This window comes from Hyalella azteca, unplaced genomic scaffold (genome assembly GCF_000764305.2).
Source record: "Hyalella azteca isolate HAZT.00-mixed unplaced genomic scaffold, Hazt_2.0.2 contig15162, whole genome shotgun sequence".
NCBI classification, from domain to species: Eukaryota; Metazoa; Arthropoda; class Malacostraca; order Amphipoda; family Hyalellidae; genus Hyalella; species Hyalella azteca.
Window position 1 is genome coordinate 26529 of NW_025945022.1, and position 19779 is coordinate 46307.

Consider the following 19779-nt stretch of genomic DNA (forward strand, 5'->3'; position numbering starts at 1 on the left):
CCGAAGACGAGATCCCCCTCTTGCAAAAATGAGAATCGCGACATGTACGCATAATTTTTTAAACGTACAACATTGCTATATACAGACAGGGGACGTAATTCAATTAGCCAATTATTATAAAAGTATTGATTTTTGCGAAGCCTGCGATGGTTCCTAACGAGTTCAGACATTACTAGCAATAGTAAGTTCGATACAAATTCATTACCATTTAGAAAACGAGAAAAGCTAATATGTACTACAGTCGTCGTTTGGAGGTTCAACTTTAAATGTACACTGATGATCAACCAAATAGTTTTCAGCGCTTGGACTTAATAATTTAAATTTTGAAGTAGAGTAAATATCAACACGCACTTGAAGCAAATGATCGCTAAATATTTTCAATTCTAAAACGAAGCAAATAACAAGAAGCACGGTAGCACCTCAGACAAATGATCGCTAAATAATTTTAATTTTAAAGCGGTGCAAATATGAACACGCACTTGAGGCTGAGTTCGGAGCCCCGAGGACAGTTTTGGAGCGCTGACGTAGACTGTGGACATTCATTGACCGTTTCCAGTCCGTCGTTGACGTCGTACGTGAAGTCGTAAGCGCCGTTGATAGGGCAGAACACACGCTCGATTGTGCCTTCGAAAGTGAAGGTCTTGTTTTCTGTGAAAAAATGAAGAAATAAACCGAATGATTTTCGATAATCCATGAACGACGCGTTAAAAAAATCGGCCAGAATGAAAACGGGATTCAGAGACTGTTGATTAGGTTTAAATAAATGCATACTCATATCTCATCAGCCACTTTATCAAAGAACCGTGAAGTGTTCGTAAAATTGCATAGTTTTAAAATAAATCTAACTTCTCATTATAGGTATAGCACATGATAGTAATTCAGGAGCACAAATCAGCCAGCGGCGATAACAATATCAAACCATAAAGGAAAGAAAACTAAATGGGAACGAAGTCAGTAACATTTTCACACGACACAATAACAATAAAGAGACTAGACAGAAAATACGTCAGTACTATAAGTTCCTGAAATAATACAGTAACGAAACTTTAAAAAGGATACACCAGTAAAATATGAACATAAAACAATAACAGTAAAGAAACTATACGAGGAAAACTTCAGTAAAATAAGAGCATGTTTTACTGACTGTAAAGCATGATCTCGTTCACGCGCTGCGTCGAGATGTCGAGCTCAGACGGGCACGAGGCTCGCGCTGACACTTCGTTCTGGTAGCACTGGCTCGACGGTTCTGTGTAGACCTGAGTAGAAAAAATTTCTTTATTAATAACTGATTGATAAACTAAATCAAGTATAAGGTTTAGTTTCTTTCATAATTGATTTACAGAATAAAGTGCTTATCTCAATCGTAACATTAACTTGAAGACACCAAGATCGCCTGAGACTTGAGTTTCTCTACGAATTTGCAAGGCATGATTAATCATCTAAAGAATTTCTATCAGTATGTGGGCTGAAGCATTATCAATAAATTACGTTATAATATCGAGGTCTAACTTGTAATCTGATCTTACATATGTTCTTCGATCTTGAAAACCATTTAGTTAATGACTATTTTTTATTAGTCGTCGTTACAAACATATTTCAGAAAACCATTCAGAAAGTGTGCAGACAGTACAATGTGCCAAGTCTTAATTAACACACAGCTTCGTATCAATTGATCTAAAATCTCAGGTACCAATTTTTCTAAGGGAACAAAGTGAAGTTGAAGTGCATTGCGCACACAAGCGAGGCCTGCAAATGTACTCATACATCTTCCATGCCGGGGTGCAGTCAATCATTGAAAGCATGGCCGGCGCGACGCATGTTGAGGTTGACCTCTTGTAGATGAAGGGTCGAGATAAGGAGATAACTGCAGGGTGGAACCGAGCACACGTCCCATGGCGAGTTCAAACTACGTCAACCGTTGCGCCAAGTTTATGCGGCTTTCTTCATCTTTTTTTTAAGCAATTCGATTCGAGTTACCGGCTGCTCAGCCGCAGAGCGGCCAGCTCCTTTTTTTCCTCACAGGTAACGAGTGGGAAAGTTCACAAAGTTCATTGGCTTTCTATCCACGGATTTGAAAAACAGAATTGTAAAAAACCACTCCGACTCAGGTTTGTATGAACAACGAAAAAGTTTGGCGGACGCTCAAAACGACGTAACTTTTTACAGTTGTGAGAATTCCACGATAATTTATGAGAAAGTTCATGAGTTGATGCGGATTTTTGGATGATCCCCACCAACAGTAAATGACGACAAGCAAAACGTGTAATGGGAACGTGCAATAAAAGGAAAACCATCCGTCCTATTTATACTTTATGTTTCTTCCGTATCCTTCATACCAAGAGGAACATACCAACAGTTTCATCTTATATAAAAAAGCTGAAAGTCTTCACGTTATATACCAAAGATTAGCTTTCAAAATGATTTTAGACAGCCAGAGGAACAGAACGATATTTTCCGTTTTAATCTCATTGTTGAACCTCGAAAGAAAAAGAGCGTATACACCACACGCGTGGGTTTGGATCACAGGTAGCAGGTGAGTCCTTATAGTATTTAACTTGCCTTGATGACGTTCACAACAGATGGATAGCAAGCATTATTGTATTTACCTACTAAACAGCTGGTTAGACCTTATTATATGAAATTTACCGATGTGGCGTTCCTTACAGATGGAGAGCAAGCATTATCGTATTTACCTACTAAACAGCTGGTCAGACTTTATTGTTTAAAATTTGCCGTTATAACGTTTCTTATAGATGGAGAGCAAGCATTATTGTATTTACCTACTAAACAGCTGGTCAGACCTTATTGTATAAAATTTACCGTTATAGCATTCCTTATAGATGGAGAGCAAGCATTATTGTATTTACCTACCAAACAGCTGGTCAGACCTTTTTGTTTAAAATTTACCGCTATAACATTCCTTATAAGTTATAGATGGAGAGCAAGCATTATTGTATTTACCTATTAAACAGCTGGTCAGACTTCATTGTATAAAATTTACCGCTATAATGTTCCTTACAGGTGGCGAGCAAGCATTATCTAATATACCTGAATGACGTTGGGGGACCGTAGCAAGACATGAAAGCATCTGAAGCAGTCACGGCCAGTAGTCCGGTCGTGCAGCACTACGGACAAGCCGTGTCTGCTCTTACACACGCCCCAACCAGGGATCGCGTCTGGCAGAATCGTGATCTGTGCAGATCCAAGAGCGTGACGGTGATATTATAAAATAATAAAACTTATTATAAAATAGGAGCATATATAGCAGTATATCTGAAATTACGTAGACTGTAACGATTGCGGTCTATTGGATCGATTAGTCTGACGGGATTTTTAGCTGAACTTTGACAGTAAAGTGAATGGACATACTAAATATGAAAGTACACACAACATCTAATCCACTCCAAAAACTTGCATTCAGAGGCATGAAGCACTTGCATTCATGAGTGGTCAAGAGATTGAGTAATATAAAACGAGTAAACTCTACTAACATGAAACTCTACTCTCCTAAACAAAACATCGCGACTTTATCGTGAATAAAATTTAAAAAAAATCACAGTTGCAAAAGAAACAGATATTAAACGAGTTAAGCAACTCACGGAGGAATATTTGTGAAGCTTAGCGTCCGTGGTTGCGGACTGCGTCTCGAACACCCCCTGGTACTCCACTGGGAAGTAGCAAGCAGTCTCTCCTGCACACAGAAATATAATGCATTTATAATATTAAATATAATGTATACATTAAATCAAAAGGAAGTATAAGCAAAATAAAAATCTATAACAGACGCAGGAATATTACGAAATAGGAAGGAAGAACATCTACTTGCACAGCAATACAAAAATTTTAAAATCAGGCCAGACCCCCAGAGCGATCACTGTACTTAGCTAAGCTCAGAACTGAAGAATGTACCGTACCGTCTTTCAATAAAACTTAATCGTTTCAATATTAATTTGATAGTACCTAAGCAAAAGATACAATTTCAAGATTTAAAAGGGAAATTCAGTAAGTTTATCTTTAAATAAGCGTTTTTAATACAATTATATTTTTAAAACTTATTTATGACAATTGTATTCACATAGCAGAAATACATTTATTTAATAACTTTTACATTGATATTATTCTGTGGAACTTTTGGATCAGCTTAAAAGCAAATAATGTGAATTAGCAAATTTCAAACCGACATATTATCAAAGTCCAAATTAGGATTTTTCGTGGATTATTTTCTGAATAATTCAGTTCAAATGAGGATTTATCAAGGATTATCTTCCTAATAATTCAGTCATACTTGGCATATACATGTATGAACGATTAACCTGCCATACTCGCTGCATAATTCGAAATGATTGAATACATTCCGGATATATAAATACAACAATCCGTCCGGATGTAAGGAATTAAATTCCCGGAAACACTTGGGGTTCAATTAAATCCTTCGAACAAAAATAACACAGTTTGCTATTATCATCGAGAATAATAGGTGTGTTCGATGGTGCTTATCACAGTTAAAAATTACAGGCGGTTTACAGGTGGCCAAAAGCTGGCTGACGGTCGGCCAAAGCATACGCTGCTCTCGTTACAAAAAATGAATGGCCCCGTTCAGCTCACAGTGAATGACACATGAGTCATCAGCTGCCAGAGCCAACAGTGGTCGGAACTACAATAGGGGAGCTTATCACAAAGGATTTTGTCCATGAAAGGAAGAAATCCAATAGCCCAGGTTTTGCTAGCACACATGAGCCGCCAATGGGCCACTGTTGTGTGCTGCATGTGCTCCTATTGCAACAATTCAAGTCAGCGACATAAAAAAAAATTATTCTCGTCATCTCGTGACTTCCTGCAGCAACAACATCCAGTATGCATGTGTGCTACATATGCATTCGTGGTTGCAAGCACGCACGTAGTTGGAGTGAATTTAGTGTTCCTAGACGAGTAATATTCCATGGGTCCGTTAACATTTCGATGCATTTACAGACGGACCATATAGACGAATCAACAAAATCTCAAAATTTGACTGGTTAGTTAAGTTCAGCGCATAGTATATGATTACAAACCAAAAATTTTCGTAAACAATCCTCAACGATAGAAATTTTAGTTAAATTTGTTATATAAAAATAATATTCAATTTTGATTTCTCGGTTTAATCAACTATAATAGATGCTCACAGGTACTTCAACTTCTAATTTAAAAAATTTCGCACCTTGCACATTCACAGTTGCAAGTATTCTACTAAAAACCTTGCAAAAATGAAATAAGAGTTTTGCGGCAATCTTTTTGAAATCTAGACACTCCACATTATTGTGTTCCTTGTGAAAACCAACAATTTACGCGGAGACTTCATAATAACAAATCGTTATATTAATAATAAACAAAATTCATTATAATCTAGACCTAAAATTTATGGCAGATGTTTGATGGCCAGAGACATTGTGATAAATGGTTGCTCGTGATGCTATCATAACTTGCATTAACATACACCGTACAGCCCCAATTAATGCTTCAGGTCTGAGCTATCGTGCGCGCATGATCTCGACCGTGATATCGGGTCAAGTAGAGCAGCACCGTGGGCGCGATCTCGAGGCGATAGCGAGGAAACGAGTCATTGTGCGTACACATCCAGAGTTGCGGGATAACCACAGCACGTTTGCGCCACAGGGGATGATGTGCGGAAGAGGATTGTGGGTAGTTTAGTACCACAAATACACTCCAAGTCTACGATCTTCTTGGCAGGCGAATAACATTTTTAAAACATAAGAATTTTTTAGATCATTCAGTAAAAACAGCGTTTTTGACTCATTGTAAGGACATTAGTATAAATGTGGTATGTATTGGCAACACGGGTGCAACTAATATTAAAAAAATATTCTTAAAAGATTAAAAATACTTCGCGAGCTCTTATACAGCGGATTGAACACCAACCGTATCTCATCAAAGCTTGAGATACGGTTGTTGATCAGATGCCACCGATGTATTATTAATGTAATTATGTTATATTATTAGTGTTATTACTTGTTTATCACGACAACACCTGTGACAGTAAAAAAATATTTTACGCAGGTTGCTGAGTTAGCGAATGAACCACAAAAGTCATTCATCCTAACCACAGAGCACCGCAGTAACTTCCCAAAGGCACTTGCATGTAATGACGAGCAATGATGACTACGAATCACATCGTTTTACGAGTGATGATTGTTTTATGGCATCATTTTGTCTGCGGTGCGAGGAATGATAGGCAATGCGTTCTCGACACAGCAATTGATAGTACCACACGCGCACTGAGACGTCGCTGCTTACCTCAGACAGATTACGGCAGTGAAGTCTTCGCTTTTAGATGTGCATCATGACATATTTAATTTAATGAGGCTGAGAGGTGATTCTGACAACGCAAATCTTGAAATAAAGTATAAAAAAAATCAAGGAGGCATGAAAAATTACCTCGAGATGGACATTGATTTACGAGTTATCAGCTTCCGAGTTTAGATTTCTAAAAAATGTTTGTGTATCTTTTAATTTACTAAAAATAAACGGCGTTGAGAAAATAATTGTGGTAAAATGATTCAACGAATATGACAGTGTAAGAACATGCGGAGTCAGTGCAGGTATAGGTAACATGGTATATAAGGTATAGGAAAGTAAGTGAACGATAGAGAGTCAAAATTGCAAATAAAATAACAGGATAAAGATAAACGTCCACTTATTAAGTCACAGATCCTGACAAGGTAATTTTTAAAGCATTTTATTTCATGCTGACGGGAATGAGCGGGATGAACCCGGCAGCATACCTTAAAAAATTATGAATATTAAACGACATTAAATTGATAGCAGGAATTCCTACTTGATGTTTATGACCGACCGAAAAATATTTAATAACCAGACATGTGAAATAAGCAAATATCTACGAGCATTTAATGCTAATGAGGAGCGTGAGAGGGTCGCTCGTCTCCGCCCTGGGGCTGGTAGGTCACGTCTGAGGTCACGCGCACTCATAAAAATGAATGGGTAATGACACACTTTCTTATCCACATCACGAACATAAAGCGAACGTAGCACTGATACGCGCTTTAAGGTCAGGATGACTCCCACAAGGGCTAAAGTGGATCGATATTCGGACAAAGTCACACTTATTTCTCTGGATGTATGCGGGCTACGTGGATAGTGGGCCTAACTAACTACAGAGCTGCAACAGCGCGGTTCAGGGGACATAATATCAAAATAGTTACGAATTTGTAAATAATTCAGCCAATCATTGACGGCTTCCCAAGCTAAACCCACCAATCACAGACGAGAAATCACCCGTTACGTGTACCTAGGCCGCTACGTGTACTTAGGCCGCTTCGTGTACCTAGGCCGCTATATACGTGTACCTATAGGTCGCTTACGTGTACTAAGGTCGCTTCGCGTTCTTATAGGCCGCTATGTATGCCTTAACAAGTTAGATAGTAACTCCCTGACATCGTAGGTATCCATTTAGAAGAACTAAATTCAGCACAGGCCTACCTGACCAACAAATTGATCCAAATTCGCACATGCTGTTACTTTCGTGAAGTATAAATGAAAAAAATGTCTGGATACCAGCGATTCTTACTTAATAGAAATGAATCTAGAAATTACCTATGAAATTACACTTAACATAAAGTACTATGTTCGAACAAAAATTGAAATTTCATGTGTCACGAAAAAATGCAAATTAATCATACTGAAAATAATTATAATGAACTTAATGTGTGAAGGGATCATTCTTTGACTTGTAGCGCTTGCAATGAATATAAATTTGTTGCCATTGCAGAACAGTTAGGAGCACATTCAGCGTCTTCTGGTCTATCACATTAAAAGTACAATTTTTTGCTCAAAAACTAAATTCTGTTCAAAACTAAGAGGTGCAGTGAACTGGTAGTTCATTAATATGCACGAAGGCATGGGTATCTTAGAGTCGCCGTACAATTAGAAGAGTTATGAAGCTCGGGTCTCAGCCAGGATTTGACCCCAGGACACCAATCTCTCCTACGAGCCACACACAAACGAAGGCTGTTTGGCCACAAGATTTCTAAAACAGAAGGCAAGATAAAAAGTAAAACATCCAAGGAGATTATTTTCAAGTCTACCAGAGCAAAAATGTTAGTAGAATAACGCACACATCAAATAATTTTGGCTCCCCGCATTTAAATGATAATAATTTGTAAAAAGCACTAACATATCGAATAGCGATAGTTTCCAAGCTAAAAAAATCAAGTATTTGAGAAGTGAACGCACAACCCGAAATACAAATTTAATAATAGAACACACACATCAAAGAGAAATGGTTTATAAAAATTTTAATTAGAGACGGCAAATGAATTCAAGTAAGCCCCAAAACTGACCGTAAAACTAATGACGGTCATTCAGTCGATGCCCACAAAGCAGTGGACGCGCGTGGCAAACAGGAATATTAACGTAAGCATCAGCAGATTAATTTCTAGATACAAAAGAACCGCAGGCAGATGAAGATAGAATCTTGAGATAGGCAGACACTGAACTCGGATTAGTTCTGAAAAGAAAGGAAATGTAAATGAAGATATCAAGCGTTAGCTAAGAGTTCATCAGAGAACTGTTTTCCGTATAACCGTCTAAACACTTCCGACGAAATGAAGCAAACGTTGTAACGAGTAAAGCTTAATATTAATTACTTTGCTGCGATAATTTCGCCACTCACACTCATCTTCAACCTCGATAGTGAGTCAAATTAATATATATATATAGAAATGACCAAAACATTCGGTTTTGATTTTTTATTCGGCTGACGCGTTAGTGTAACGGGTTGATTGATTAAAAATTTTCGTAACTTTATCAACTGCATTCATAAGTTTCAAACAACTGAGAAGCACCATATCCGTACCATCTCAATTCAATTAAATGGTTGAAGTTCAAATTTGAATTCTGAAACGGTTTACTGGTCATATTGACTTACCGTCAATCGCACACAAGTCGCTACTCATCATATACTGCGTTTAACTCGCCACTCGTCAGTAAAAACCGTTTAATATTGATAAGAACTATGATCTGTAGGGTGGCATTACAACATTATAATAATGAAGCTGTGTCGATATCGCTTTAAACGTTGTGGTTCAGCTTCTTTCGCGAAATAGATCGTTTGCATCAAGAAGAAGCAAGAAATAACTGCATTAAATTATTCATAAAACGAGTATTTCTCTTGCTTTAGGATTAACATAAGGTTAAGAGACGCTGATGGCAGCAGCTCTACGAGACCTGATATGTTATGCGAAAATGCTTCGAAGTTTTCTGCCAAGCTGCGCTGCTGTACGTTTCTGCTATCATCGAGATGTACACTGGAGTTCAAACGCACCGTCACTACTAATCGCCGCTGATCTATATTGGAGAGCTGGCCTGGAGGATGACGCTATGCAAGTTACCACGTCGATTGCACGCGCTTGCGTCTTTTGATCGTCCGAACAACCACTGTTGCGATAGCAAGTTTAAAGTTTTTAATGTACACTGCAAGAAATTAATAAAATAAGTTAATTTATTAAACAGCATTTGCGTGGTAACTCAAACCGTCATGTAATGGCAGTAAATTCACGAGCTCGATCACAACAGAGCCAGCACGAGCATTGAGCATCCGTGTTACATGTGATGTGTCTTCCGTACCGACGAAATGGTTGAAACTACCGGCCATATTTGTCAGCATACCGAACAACGAAATACTCGCTTTCTTTATGTAATGTTCCACATGAGATATGCAGTGTATTCACAGCAGGTGGTTCACAGCAGCAGGAATGCGTGCACCGAATTGAGAGTCGTCAGGACGGAAGGTAGGAGGCGGGAGGCGTGCGTATTTCCGCTGGTGCGTCGCACACGCTTCGCTTCCTCGGACAATTGTTCCGACGTACGCTCACGCCTATCGTGAACTGTGCTCCCTCATGCGGCATCGCATGGCGCAAGGAAGCACCACAGTACCATGCCGCAGGCGTCGTATAGAAGTAATATGAGAGATGCAGGTTTAAATACTTTCATGCCGCATCTATACAGCGGCTTAAATAGCCTATTTTTTCGCCATACCGTGGCGCAAAAAAGAATGAATAAGTAGTACTTAGTTCCTGTAATCGTAAAATTGAAACCATATCCTATGGTATGGTATAACTTAAAGGCTTAAGGAGGTTAGACGGTGTGAGTCATCGTGGCAGTTCCCATGCTGTGCAGTAAACAGCCTCAAACTGCAGCAATCGCGTATGGCAAGTTTAGAGACTCGGCGCAACCTGCGACCATTTACGTATGACGAATGTGAAAACTGTGACGTGTGACGAACGTGAAGACTGTGACGTGTGACGAACGTGAAGACTGTGACGTGTGACGAACGTGAAGACCGTGACGTGTGACGAACGTGAAGGCTGTGACGGGTATGAGGAACGTGAACAGGCAGTTAAGCGTTTTAAACTTGAACAGACTATAAAAGAATAAAAGTATTGTGTATGAAGACGAGACAAGATTCGGTGACTGTACAGAGCGTGTGAAGGCAAGACTGGATGACAGTGACTGTACAGGAAGGAAATAGCAGCCTGGCCTGGGAGGGGAGGCTGCCTCGGTCTCTCTTATAGCATCCATTGCACCAGAACAATGTGATGCTTCCCTATTAAAATTAACAGACCCATTACTGGCATTAATTGGTAGTGAAAATTTAAAGGTTGTAATATTCTTGTGAAAAGGAAAATCGAAAGATTGCGCGTTTTTGTGAGAGAAAATAGCAAGACTGACACTCTCGTTAACTGTATCAGGATTATTTACCTGCAATACAGGATGTTAAGAAGTGATGTCGACTGAACTGCTACCCTGAACATGATCATCCGAACTTAGGTTCTTCAATATATTTAATGTGGCCAAGAAAAACACGCAAAATACTGCGTAATTAGGTTCGTTCAATTATTCTATTTCGAAATCGACCGCGATCATCCGATAGATAGAAGAAAATTCCATAACTTAAATAAATTTTTGCTGTTTTGATTAAAAGTTATGAAAGTTGGGTTATCGGATGCGATTTTACGATAGAACATTTAAAACTGAACATAACAGATGAAGTTTGTGTTGTAATCCAGAACGTTCCGTATTTCATGCCAGATTAATGAGGCTATTTTAATAGAAAGTTTCTATAGCACCCATATACTTAGCAGTTGACGATTATACAGACTAGTTAATAAGAACCATGTCCACCATGAGATCTGAACCACCATAATGATGCAGCAAAGTATGCGGAGTAAATGCATGGCCCGACCGAAAATAACCTTCCGTTTCTGCTCTTGAGTCTGCCGCTGAGTCCAATCACCCACGAACAATGGCGACCTTAAAAGCATGAAGATTGCTTAGTAGCTCAGCTATTGTATGAAAAATACCTAAGATTGTTTTTTGTAAGGATCTTTAGGACTCTTAATGGAAGGAGCTCAGGAGGACTTGCCAGGTGGCACTCTAGACTCTAGAGGATAATTTATAACAGATGAACAGCTTCTAGGATAAAGTGAGATATTGAAAAAAAATCATCAGGATTAGTACAAAAAAGTTTTCGAACGCAGGCATGCAAACCAACAATAAGTGAGACATCAAAATATCAGGAGTTTTGAACATGAATAAATTGTGCAAGTTTGACAACACGGATGAAATGGTGCCACCCGAATTAGTTATCTCGCAGTTTCCTCCCTATTCGAAACTGAGCTTTCTTCAGAATACTAAAAGGCCCCTTCAGTATACTAAGGCCCCTTCGGTATACTAAGGCCCCTTCAGTATACTAATTCTGCCATCAGTATACTAAAGACTCCTTCAGTATACAAAGGCCCCTTCAGTATACTAAGGCCCCTTCGGTATACTAAGGCCCCTTCAGTATACTAAGGCTGCCATCAGTATACTAAGACTCCTTCAGTATACTAAGGCTACCTTCAGTATACTAAGGCCCCTTCGGTATACTAAGGTCTCTTCGGTATACTAAGGCCCCTTCAGTATACTAAGGCTACCATCAGTATACTAAGACTCCTTCAGTACACTAAGGCTACCTTCAGTATACTAAGGCCCCTTCGGTATACTATAAGGCTCCTTCAGTATACAACATTTATTTTGAGTCATCCAGGCGGGCCAGTGCTTTGAACCTCCGAATAGATCTTTATCAAGAGACAAGACCAATCTTTACTAAAAAGAATTCACTTGGGTACAACGTTGCGGTTTAACAGCGGGGTTATAGCTGTCATCGCGCGAGTCCAATTAATGGCTTCTATCGTGCAGATAAGAGAAGGCAATTCAATTGTTTTCTCAAACGGGACATGTGAACAAACGAAGCGGAAAAATCGAGATTACCTCACAGATTATGGCAATTGATGAGCGTGGTCGACACTTTAAAAGCGTGCAGGATCACGCGCGACAGAAATGACTGCATCAGATGGTCATGACATCAAACACAATCTCGCCACCTAACTCTCATGCGCAGTGTGTACTTCTGGCTCACTGCAAACGAGATAATCGTGAGAAACTTTGAATTGTTATTATCAAAGCCTGAGCTTAACCCACGCTATCTTCAGTCGAAGATCTCGGTGGCGTGTCTAAGTTGATAAAGGAATTACTTTCCTATACAATGGTTGTTATTCCCCTGCGATAACGATAACAGTATTACCGTACTCGATATTCATTTGTGATTTGGAAAAAAAATAAAGCCCTTCACGGTGAACATCGAGACACTTAGTTTTATTTTCTTGAACGTAAACGTTTTTTGATTAGCGTTCAAGAACGAGTAACGTGAACACTACGTGTGATTTTGTCGGCCACAATCTGGGATCTTCGTCTCTTCTTCTTCTCATTCATTATAAAAAAATGAACACTCGTTCGCGCTTCGCCGGCAACTCGTGAGCGACTGTACAATTTTAGCGGCGGTGTCGCTGATCACAGGTAATTTCATTTTCGAGGCAGCTCCAAATGCGTTTTTTTATTTCCTTGCTCTGTCGACCATGCGCTCACTGCTGCAGGCTTGCCGCCTTGCGATTCCGTGCATACTACATGCAAAGTTCGGGAGCTCACGCAGGTTTTTGTGACCAGCGAATAAGACAGTTTGAAACATCGTCGAATGCCTTTGTTTTTTGTCAGTCGGTTTCTGGTGTTCTGAAAGAGTTGCAGTCAACTTTTGTATATATATATTTTTATTATCCAATTCTATGATTCAAATGATTCAAAGTAAGTTTAGGCTCATTCGATCACCTGCTATATATATATTTTTATTATCCAATTCTATGATTCAAATGATTCAAAGTAAGTTTAGGCTCATTCGATCACCTGCCTTGATAAAGGTTGCAATCGGGTTCTTGTAATTATATTGATAGTGATGTTTTAGTGAAATTTAAACAAACAGCAATCCTGAAATATTTCACAAAATACACAACAGCTATCGGCGGTTGATTGTCCGTATACCTGTTCATACCTTCCAAGGTCTCAATGTTTCAGCTTCAGCATCAAAGGCCAATGGTAGGGGAAACTAGGATTACAGCTAGGTAGAAGGTCCGTTTAGATCTGCTCATTCAGGTCTTAAAGAAATAATTCGGATCTAAACGCAATAATCGTCTGGATCCGAATGTCAGGAAATAATTATTCAACTGCACAAAAGTTTCCAGCGCTTGCTGCACAGTATCTTGAAAAGCACCGCGACCAACGAGCTTTCCCTCCAATTACGCGTGTCACGGACGAAAATGTTCACCACGTATCACGCACCGCTATACGGGAAAGTTAGAAACCCCGAAACATTAAAGGAAATTGCATGTGCTTCTAAAATTTCCAAGAGCTCCTCGGCATTGTGATTCTCCGTACTTGAAATTATCACGAAATGCGCGTGTGTTACTTGCCTTTGTAGACCGCCATCGCTATATTTCACAAAACATTATTACACAAACAATCGTAAATACAATATTAAATACAGTTTTATTTTAAATCTATCCTTCAATCGCAGAGTAGTTTTGAAACCTTTTTTCTAGTGAAATGCCTAGAGACTAAAATTTACAAGAAGAAAACAAACTGTTATCAACTTATTATAAACACAGCTATTGTTTAGGCTTTGGTTATCACATAGTGAACATAATCGTAAAACACTAACATGCGCTACTCATGGAACTCACTATCACGGTAATCATATTTGGGAAGTTGGCCCCGTAATAATTAAAGTAACAAGACGGCAGGTAGAAGTCGGCGAAGCGAGTACGGCTTTTGTGGCGTTCCGGTGAACGACGAGCAGGAAAAAAACGAAGAGCGGCACCGCAAGCGCGCAAAAGACGACGATAAGACGGTCAGCAGAACAGATGGTGGCAGATGTGGTTATTGTAGCTCTGCTGGTCAAGGGAAGCACTTGCAGACTGTTCGACACCGCAACTGTCGTTAAAAGAACTGCTACACCATGTCAACAGACTGCATGGTGAAGGCGCCAGCTCTCTTTGAACCGTGCTCTGAAAACTATCAATCAAACTCGATGATGCACAATAGCATCGATGTAAGAAAGTGATCGTGAAATTTTACGTCGTTGTAGTGGCATGCGGTCACAACGGCATAGCCATCTTGTGATACAATATGGTACTCGCGAAAGAGAAACTTCTGTTTATTGAGAAAGTTGCGCCAATTTTAAACCGTGATATGTTAAATTACCTCGTTTATTATACAATTTTTAAAAAATGTCGACGTACTAACTTCATGACTATAGACTCCACACAAGCGAGTCGAGCGCGCAGTGAACGGGTAGCTAAATTTAGACACGCGGCGCACTACATTTTTCAGAAGGCATGCTTGCTAATTGAGGACGATGATCGCATTGAGAAAACCAACTTTCTCGTCACATGAGAAAATAAAAAATTTTCAGGAACGCACGAAAAGAGAATTGAAGGCAAAAAATAATACGAAACGTTCGCGCAAGAATTTGTGGCAGAGCTGATATATGAGCAATATAATGGCCGAGATGAACTTAGTAATAAAGTAGCCGAGATAATCTTAGCAATAAAGTAGCCGAGATAATCTTAGCAATAAAGTAGCCGAGATAATCTTAGCAATAAAGTAGCCGAGATAATCTTAGCAATAAAGTAACCGAGATCTTAGCAGTAATGTACCCGAGATAATCTTAGCAATAAAGTAGCCGAAATCTTAGCAATTAAATCGCCGAGATAATCTTAGCAATAAAGTAGCCGAGATGATCTTAACAAAAAAGTATCCGAGATCTTAGCAGTAAAGTACCAGAGATAATCTCAGCAGTAAAGTAGCACTAAGGCGAGAGTAGCAAGCAAGCGAGTATGGTGAAGCGCGAGTGCGCTATCAGCGCAGATCAGCGCCGGGGCGGAGCAGTGCACACCCGGCACGCCCCACACGCCTACCCCAGCGTCTCCTCGTGATGCCCTAAAAGGTGCGTGTGGGCCAAACGAGTGCTCTCACAGTCGCCATTCTTTCCTTATAAGAAAGCCTAACAAAGCTAAGCCTTTTAAAGAGGCCACGCAACGCCAGGTCTAATGTGTATATGGTGGTGCCATCATGGCACTTGGAAGACTCTCAATTCGTGTGCGTGCGTAAATTTCGTACATAACCACCCTAATGACAAGGTTAACATCAGGTTAATGACAATGAATAGGGTAAAAGTCAATACGAACTTATGTGCTGCGAACTAATTATCAAGATTATGATCCCTCACACAGCTAATATCAAGTGAACATAAATGTCTTGCCTTAGTTTGAAACAATTATTTGACAAATTCATAGGATAATCTATTTGAAATCTAGAGCGTCGTCCGTAATCATTCGGTCTTTTCTAGATCGCGCTTTTTAAACTAAAGTTCATGCTATTTCTTCCGAAAACCCGTGAAACATAAATAAAACGGTTCCTTTGATGATCAATTGTAAAATTTAGAAGTTTTTCCTACAGAACTAATGACCACAGCACATAATTCTCAGAATCACCAAGTTTCCACAACCTAATTACAAAGTCAACATTTGCAGTGACGCCGCAAAAACAACGCTAAAGCTTATACGCGACGAGCAGGTCAAGTTAACTGCGGACAGAATGAAAAAATCAATCATCCCGCGATAAATGCAACTCTTGATTGCTTGAAATGGTGGTTTAGATTTGTAGGATGCGTCTTCAAATGGCCTTTACAAAACATAATCTAAGTAGACATCAATTGAGCATGTAACGTTCACAGTTTCGTAGTGGTGCGTGGAGCGATCTATGATATCAATGAATATTCTTTAAAGGGCTAAAAATTATTACAAATTATTTTATGAATACTAGATCACGACACGATAGTAAAAAATAACATCCCACTTCTTCCAAAATACAGTGAGAAACATATACGTATACATAACGGTCGATCAATCGATAGATCTAACCGATATGCAGGACAACGCGCATCCATGTAAATTTAAAAATCAAAATCCCATGTTACTGTTAATGTGAAGAACCGGTTATAGTCATAACAACCACTAAATATTACAGAAAAATTAATGAGTTAAGAACGTTTCAAAACCAACCACTGCAGTAACAAGAACTAATCCACCCAATAGGGCCCCGCGAACAAAACCTTCACTAAACAGAACATCGACACAAGACCCGCGAACTGAATCGTCTAAGAACAGAAAGTCCACATAAGGCAAACAAACAAATTTTTCACACAACAGAACGTGCAAATAAGGCCGAAGAACAGAACGAAGTGCTCTCCAGCAGCGCGTTCCCGACAGCGCGGCACGCGCGGACGCGAGGCGTCGATACGCCAGCGGTCCCACGGTGCCAGGGCGAGCGTGAGAATAAAGCTTATCTTGCCCGGCATCGGAACAGCATCTTCTACGCTAATCAACCAGCCATTTGCCTCATGCAGAGAGTGCGTGTAGTCATTTATCTGAGTGCTTAGGCATCCATATCAATGAATTGTGTAAATGGCCGAAATTTGGCTACAACGCGATGTGTTGTTGTAACAATCAAGATTAAGGATCCAATTATTCATCAGTGTGGCGTTATAAGGGCAATGGTATTAATAAAGTACTATACTGGATTCAAGAGACAAACGGAAGCTTACAATTCTGAAACTATTACTTCAAAAAACGTTCTTTGCACATTCCTATTTAAATCTAGAGTTGATTATCCGCATCAAGACAATGTAGAGTTTGAGGGACTACATGCAGGGACTTCGCTAGCAACGAATGCAACAAATCAGCAACGCCTAATAGAGCGTCAAGACCAAGGCTGAGTCATATTGAAGCCTGCATAAATTGTATAATAGTTACCTCTACCGTTCACAAGGCAAGTCGTCGATTTGTCTATTTTTCTAAGGAGTAAATTGGTGTTGCTTGTCGCTCAGTCAATGTCGCATCAGTGATTCTATACCTCTCAGTCGTTGATCAAAAGTCTGTTTGGGCAATCCTATGTCTGTCAGCAATCAAAAGGAAAGAAGGAAAATGCGGCGGGTATAAATAATAGAGTTATCTGGTCCCCGTGGACCGAGAAAGGACTGGTAATTACACTTGGCTCATTAAATATACAGGGCATTAGGAGGACAACGTTTCACAGACACCGCCGCCGAGCATACGCGGTCGCATTCAAGCGTTAACTCAGAACCCAAGTCCACAGTAAAGGAAAAACTAGCAAACTTAACACGGGAAAAAAAGAATCCCCTATAAAAACACGCCCGGAATTCCATAATGACAGAGAATAATCAAAGAAGACACGGGACGCACGACTGCCCGCAGACTCGATGTGTTTTCGCCGTTGCAATGATAATCCTACGGAGCATTGGAGTTTCGTTGATCGAGCAACCACCGTCGTCTATTCCTGGCCAGACGGTCCAGCAGAGCTGCTCAGGTAAATTCCTCACGTTTCAAGATCTTTATCGGAGTGTCTGGGGAGAACTGAACAGGAAATGAGGCTTTCTTAAGAGCCTTATTGATTATATTTGTAAGCATGAATTAAGAAGAGTTATAACGTCGACGACGACCGGCGGTTCTACATTCAACACATGTGAAGAAATATTTCAGCCGCGAGCAATACAGTAGATATTACAGATTTATGTTGTATCTCTGAATAACTACTAATTTTTACATGACGATAATCATTTCCAATACATTTACAATGATTCTGGTTTAGAATGTTCAACAAATATTGGTGTTGTCTACCATAAATAACGATAATTTATTGACTATTGACATTTTCCAGTAAGTAATAATACAATTGAAAAAATCGTCGGTTCAAAACGCGATTTAAAAGAGTTTAAATGCATTCAAATTTCATTCAGAAAAATAATAACTTTTAAATCAATATTCTCATTTTATTAATAATTTTTCTTTCAAATTTTGTAACACGACGGCATCAAATATGCGACCAGAGCAAATACATACCATATATCAGTGAAATTTTTATTCTCAAATGAAAAAATCTGGCAGCCAGATGACAAGAATAGATAAAAGCGATGCACTGTCATCCCGAAAGAACTTAGGATGACAGTGGTCGTGACATCTCATTCCTAAAAATACCTCTAAAGTGACAGTGATCTCAGTTTAAACACTTAAGACAGATATGAGCGACCACAAACTGGGCATTGTTGAGGTATGCCAAATAGATAACATACAAGAAACAAGGTCGGCCAACCGCCGTTCATACAAAAGCCGCTGATAAATGGAGTCATGATTTTCAGGCATGACGACACCAGGACACAATGGAAGAATGACACGTCAGCCCAGAGCCCGACTAATGAGTGACGATCGCGCAGCAGATGAAAGAACTTCTTTCTTGGAATAAAAGATTCTAGATGAAAGTACATCTAAAGTCATGTTAGAAATAACGAGTGGTTTTCAGATGGCCGATGCCCGGCCAGCGATGATATGGCATTGAATTTCAATTAATAAATTTTTGTGAGTCGTAATACACTTTATTATTTAAAAAAATAAGAAAGCGTAGAGCACTCGCTCCGTAATTACATAAATTACATCATGACAGTGATGGCAGTGTCGCTTAACCAAACTGAAGGGTTGTCTTCTGACGCCTACATGCAGCGTACAGTTTATTGAATCCAGATTTGCCCTGGAAGACGGGATTGATCGAAATAAAAATACATAGTTTTGGAAGTAAACCCTGATTTATTAACGAAAATGGATTTTAGATGTATCTTGATTTTATTTAATTTTCACGAACCACACAACATAACTACTAGTGTTCCAATTATTTTATATGCGCACCATATATCAGGAAAATTCCTTTTCAAAACTCGCAATAGGCGGGATTATTTTGAAGCATTGAGAGTAGAGCGATCAAATTTAGACGAATTAAATTACAAGTAAATAAGCAAAAAAAATGAAAAATGCACAAACTTAAAAACATTTTCATTTTACCATCTCGATCCACGAAGAAAAACTTCTCATAACGCCTAGATTAAAGTAGGTTACTTGCGGGTGAAACGAATGTCGCGATTTTTTGAGGACTTTTTTCAAAGTTTTCACAAAAATATCACAATCCGCAATTAGTCTTCACCGTGAAGCCCAGACATCGTGTCAATGCAAACTACGAATTGTTCGCTGGCACATTCCCAGTCACGCACAACTCCCATTATTTCCATGTTTAACGTAGGCAACCTCATTTCGTTCAGTGTCGAGCAAACACCATTTCTTTGCTGATCTTTTGAAACTAAAAATAAGCGACGATTGAAGTCGGCGGCCGCAGCGAACTGTAAAGACTTAAGCAAACAGAAATCATTAGGCACAGGAAGTAAGCTACCCTGTCGCTCCGACTCAAGAATTCCAGTCCAGTGAAAATAAAAAG

At 39.4% G+C, this 19779-nt stretch overlaps 1 protein-coding gene across 2 annotated transcripts in view; it reads right to left on the reverse strand.

Moving 5' to 3' along the window:
• The window catches only part of LOC108678720, a 42342-nt gene that overhangs the window by 9540 nt on the left and 13023 nt on the right, over positions 1–19779 (reverse strand). For both annotated transcript variants that reach the window (XM_018167186.2, XM_018167185.2), the window contains exons 2-5: positions 3600–3691; positions 3049–3192; positions 1145–1256; positions 480–648 (exon numbers count right to left, since the gene is read on the reverse strand). In XM_018167186.2, the coding sequence (XP_018022675.1) occupies positions 480–648; positions 1145–1256; positions 3049–3192; positions 3600–3691 (517 nt within the window). The remainder of the gene's footprint in view (positions 1–479; positions 649–1144; positions 1257–3048; positions 3193–3599; positions 3692–19779) is intronic.